We start from the raw sequence: 4,734 nt of genomic DNA, 5'->3' as shown, positions 1-4,734 counted from the left end.
ACATGCGTAGTGAGCTCTCCTTCCCTCTGTCACAGCAGGGCTTAACTGTTGTGATTTGTAAACGTAACGGGACCCCTTGACTTCACTGTAAATGTTATTTTAAAGGTGAACTAACCCTTTAAGTACAGAAGAGGGAATGGCTTCATGTTTGCAGCCAGTGATTTGCACAGATATAGGCCACCTTAATGACTGTGCCCTAGATATGCCCATCAGAACTGTTCAGAATTCAGACCTCATTAACATCTGTATTTTGTTTGTTTTCAAGGATATTCGAAAATTTTTTGGAGTAACCTCAGTTGTCAAGAAAACTTCTAATGAGAAGACTGATAAAAAAGAGAGATCCAATGAGAAGACTGATAAAAAAGAAAGATCCAATGAGAAGACTGATAAAAAAGAGAGATCCAATGAGAAGACTGATAAAAAAGAAAGATCCAATGAGAAGACTGATAAAAAAGAGAGATCCAATGAGAAGACTGATAAAAAAGAAAGATCCAATGAGAAGACTGATAAAAAAGAGAGATCCAATGAGAAGACTGATAAAAAAGAGAGATCTAAAGCCTCTGAAGAAGTCACAGAGTGCAAGAAGTCCAAAGATAAGGTGAGCAATACTTTTATACTTGATCTTTTTGTATATTAGTACACAGTTGGTGTACTTTCTTGCTTTGTGTGTGTGGCATTGTTGTTGATGGACTGCAGTGTCAGGGACAGCTGAGTATACGATTGTGGGGAGAGAAACCTACAATACAATTAGTCTGCTTATGCCATGTTCAAAGTATATCTCTATGCTATATGTTTTGGTTGGCATGGGTGAGGTTTAGACCCTCTGCCAAGTTTTTGTTGCTGTCTGTGGTCCCATTGGACCACACTCTCTAGTTTACTCTAGTTTGATAGCTGTTGTCACTGAAACAGAAAGTGAGCAGAAATCCAACATTTTAAAGTTGTCCCCAGAACAAAAGGTAAGGGGGAACCTTCTAATGGGGACAGCTGTCTAAACCAGGGCTGAACAAATCCCAGGAGTCGGGTAGCCAATGCTCCCTAAAAATTAAGCTGGCACCCTACATTGAGGTTTTCTCTAGTTTAGGGCTGCAACAACTAATCGACATAATCGATTTTGAAAATAATCGTTAGCTGCAGCTCTACGTTCAACCCATGGGCTGAACAAAAGAAGTAGAGCAAATGCTACCAACGTCTTGCCTGAGGAATCTCCCGCTGTTTCTTTTGTATTCTGACAGCGGGCGCCGGTCACTGTCAGAATACCTAAACACGGTCAGGAGCTCGTTGGCTGCCACCTCTGTTCATACGAAGATTTTCTGACCGCCTCCTTTGATCAGCTGATCAAGGAATGCGGCCGAAAGGTTGCCACTGTGAATTTCGGACGGTTCCTCAAGAACCAGCTGAAATTCTCAGTGTGTGGAGTTCCACTCACTTTGGGAAATTAAGGCCTCATTCACACTAGAAACGGCCGGCAGGTAGAGCTGTGTGCACGGCCGTATCGGGCAGCTCCCGGGAAGGACAGGTGCTGCGTGTGATTAGTAAGCAGCCCCTGTCCTACGCGGCTGTATGTCGCCCTACGCTCACCCACCCTGCACGTCGGTTCGGGTGAGCGTACTTGTATGCTGACAGGATGGATCTTGTCTGAGCCAGGAAACATGCACCCACACGGACCTGCACTTGAGGTGAGCGTAGGGGGGGTGGTGTATGGCTTCGTAGTCCCATAGAGAAGGACAGGGACTGCGTACTATTCACACACTGCACCTGTCCTTCCCGGGAGCTGTACGTGTCGGCCTTTTCTAGTGTGAATGAGTGCTAAAGGTGAAAGTCTCTTTTGAGTGAGATCTACGATCTAGAAATATTTTGAGCCTTGCATTATTGGGTTGTTTTGTGACCTGTTTTTTTCTTTCAGTTGCAGAGTTCAGCCAGCGACGAGGATGTAAAGAAAAAGCAGCAAATTAAGAAGAAGAGGAGGGCAATCTTTGACTCAGGTCATATCTTTATCACATTTGTTTTATTGATCTACATTCTTAGCTCGTCATATGCGTGCGTCTTAAAAATGCACTTGATGGTTGTAGTGGACACACTTTTGGGTAATGCAGTAAAAGAAGACACCATGGGAAGAATTGATCAAAACTGGAGCAGACGGAATCTGGAGCAGTTGCCCATGGCAACCAAACATTCTCTCTCCTCAGTTTGTTCATGCAAGATTTGAAAATGAGAGAGGGAAGCTGATTGTTTGGAGTGCAAATTTGCTCCAGATTTTGTCCGCTCCAGATTTGATACATTCCCATCAGTCTGTATTAGCTTTTAGAAAAACGTTTTTTGCATTGCCCATTCACACCGGATGCGTTGGTCGGTTCTAATGCATAGCCAAGCAAATTGCCTTGTTTACTATGCAGTCAGTTCACATCACCACAGTATGTTCAGTAAACATAGCGCACACACAATAGCCCAGTGGCCATGCGGTAGTGCACGCTGCTGGTGTGACTGGAACCATACAGCCAAGTCTGTTTCAGTTTAGCTGGTACCTTAGTGGTCGGCTGGCTTTGTTTCAGTGAACTTTCACTTCCAGCCGTTGTTAGTGTGACTTGTATTTTACAGTGGTCAACAGAGCCACAAATATCAGATGTCTCGGTCCTGCCTGCTAGACTAACCCCCGCATGCCTCTTCTCCCCATGGGCCCCAGCGGTCTAAGCTCCACTGAAGTCATCGTGTCTAATACAGTCCATTCTCCTGTATTAGACGTGAGTAGGCCAAGGAACATACCACAATCTGAGGGGAGGAGAGAGGTCACTGCCACAGAAATGAGGCTTGTGTGAGTATTTCTTCTTTATTTGAGCTCTTAGAGAAATCATGAGCAGTTAACCCTTGCAGTGCGGGGGTAACCCCTGCACTGCAAGGTTTATTTTTTTCTAAATCCTGGAGTTCTTCTTTAAAGTGATATTAAACCTCGTTCTCTAGTTGGCCCCCTGCATTGTTCTCCCTCCCGTCCCATGTTGCGGATGCTTCCATCAGCTAGCCGGCTACTGAGGAGGCACTCCTGTGTGCGCGTTCCCAGCTGTGTCCACAAGTAACTGTGGGCGTCCATAGATGCACACCGCTTGTGGCAGGCCACGCCCCTTCTCTCCTCCTAACAGATTGACAGACAGCAGCAGGAGCTTATGGCTCCTCTGCCCTCAGTATCCTCCCAATCAGGAAGTTTGGGGAACAGAGGATAGCTTCAGGGACTGGCAGCGGTGACGAGTGTTCCAAGGTAAGTGTGCGGGGGACAGAGGGACACAAAAAGGTAGTGGGTGTTTTTTACTTTAATGCTGACAATGCGATAAGGAAAAAAACGCCTAATCATCAAATGGCTAGAGGATAGAGCCCAACCATTATACTCCCTTTTAATTAAAAGAAACCTTTTAAAAAAGAAAACTGGAGGCTGCGACTTCTAACCGCCTTATCTGAAAATGCTAGTGGCCTGGCTGTAATGCACACTCTCGTACTTGCTGTGACTCAGGCCAGGTATGCAGTTAGACTACATTTTCTCCGACTTGCGTACTTGTTTCAGATCAGTGACTCAGAAAGCATTGGAGGCAGTGACAGGAAGGTAGCTAGCAGTGGCAGCCCTCCATATTTTTTGCAAGACAGGTTGCTGATCCCAGCTAGTATTGATGCTGAAATGCTCCAATGTATCTGGGGTTGGCGTTAGAATGCTGAAACCACTGAGGATTTTACTTTTAAATAGGATGCAACCGTTTGTCCAGTGACCCCTAATAACTGTCCTTTTCAAGTTAATCAAAACCTTTTAAAATGCTTAGAGCGTGTCTTTATTGAATGTTCTTGTTTTAATTAACATGCAGTGATGACTTGTGTCCTCAAGTCTGATATTGTGAACTGAACTTAAAGTTTGATATTCTACAGATTCTGAAGATGACACACCACCTCCTAAGAAGTCCAAAAAACCTCAGGAGATTTCCCCACCCATCACGAAGCCTCTCAAAGTTAAAAAGCCAGACCCCGTTTTCTATGTCTCAGATACAGGTAAATGGTCAAAATCTTTCTTCCTTCCTTTTTTTCCCCCCAGTATTTCCAAATTGTTTTTTATTAACATTTTTTTCTTCTTTGTCATAACTACATTCCTAATAAAGTTGTCATTTAAAAAAAAAACGTTTATATCTTCCCTGTAAGGATAAACCTTTTTCTTAATGGAAAGTGTTGGTGCTACATTGGTATCTCATGGATGGCACAAACTTCTGCTCATCTGTTAAATCAGTAAAATGTACTATTCACTGTAGAGTAAGAGGAAGTCTAGACCCGCCTTTTTCAACCCTTTCATCTAGGGATGCACCGATACAAGCATCGGTATCGGCGGCGATACCGAGTATTTGCATGAGTACTCGTACGCGTGCAAATACTTCGATACAAAAAACGAGTACCTGTGCCGCGTCCGCCATCTTCAGGGACCTGGATCCGCCGCACACAGGACCTCCATCGCGTCTTCAATGAAGCAAGATGGCCGCAAACTCCTCCTCCAAATCCTCAGTCATCTGCTCCATTCTGACCTCTTCTCCTGCTGATTGGATGATTGACAGGCTTCCTCACCAGTCGGGAGTGACTGGTGAGGACGCCTGTCATCATCCAATCGGCCAATCAGCAGGAGAAGAGGTCAGAATGGAGCAGATGTCACAGCCTAGTCATCTGATCTCTTATCCCGCTGATTGGCCGATTGGATGATGACAGGCTTCCTTCACCAGT

General features: G+C 44.8%; 1 protein-coding gene across 1 annotated transcript in view; it reads left to right on the top strand.

Moving 5' to 3' along the window:
• Positions 1-265: 265 nt before the first annotated feature.
• The window catches only part of RFC1 (replication factor C subunit 1), a gene marked incomplete at its 5' end in the record, with an annotated part of 49,321 nt that continues 44,852 nt past the window's right edge, over positions 266-4,734 (top strand). Inside the window, 4 exons of the mRNA XM_018572807.1 lie at positions 266-313; positions 524-598; positions 1,904-1,982; positions 3,901-4,020. Of these exons, the coding sequence (XP_018428309.1) occupies positions 266-313; positions 524-598; positions 1,904-1,982; positions 3,901-4,020 (322 nt within the window). The remainder of the gene's footprint in view (positions 314-523; positions 599-1,903; positions 1,983-3,900; positions 4,021-4,734) is intronic.

This window comes from Nanorana parkeri, unplaced genomic scaffold (assembly GCF_000935625.1).
Source record: "Nanorana parkeri isolate BGI_ZX_2015 unplaced genomic scaffold, ASM93562v1 scaffold2139, whole genome shotgun sequence".
Taxonomy (NCBI): domain Eukaryota; kingdom Metazoa; phylum Chordata; class Amphibia; order Anura; family Dicroglossidae; genus Nanorana; species Nanorana parkeri.
This window is presented reverse-complemented; position numbering and strand designations above follow the sequence as displayed.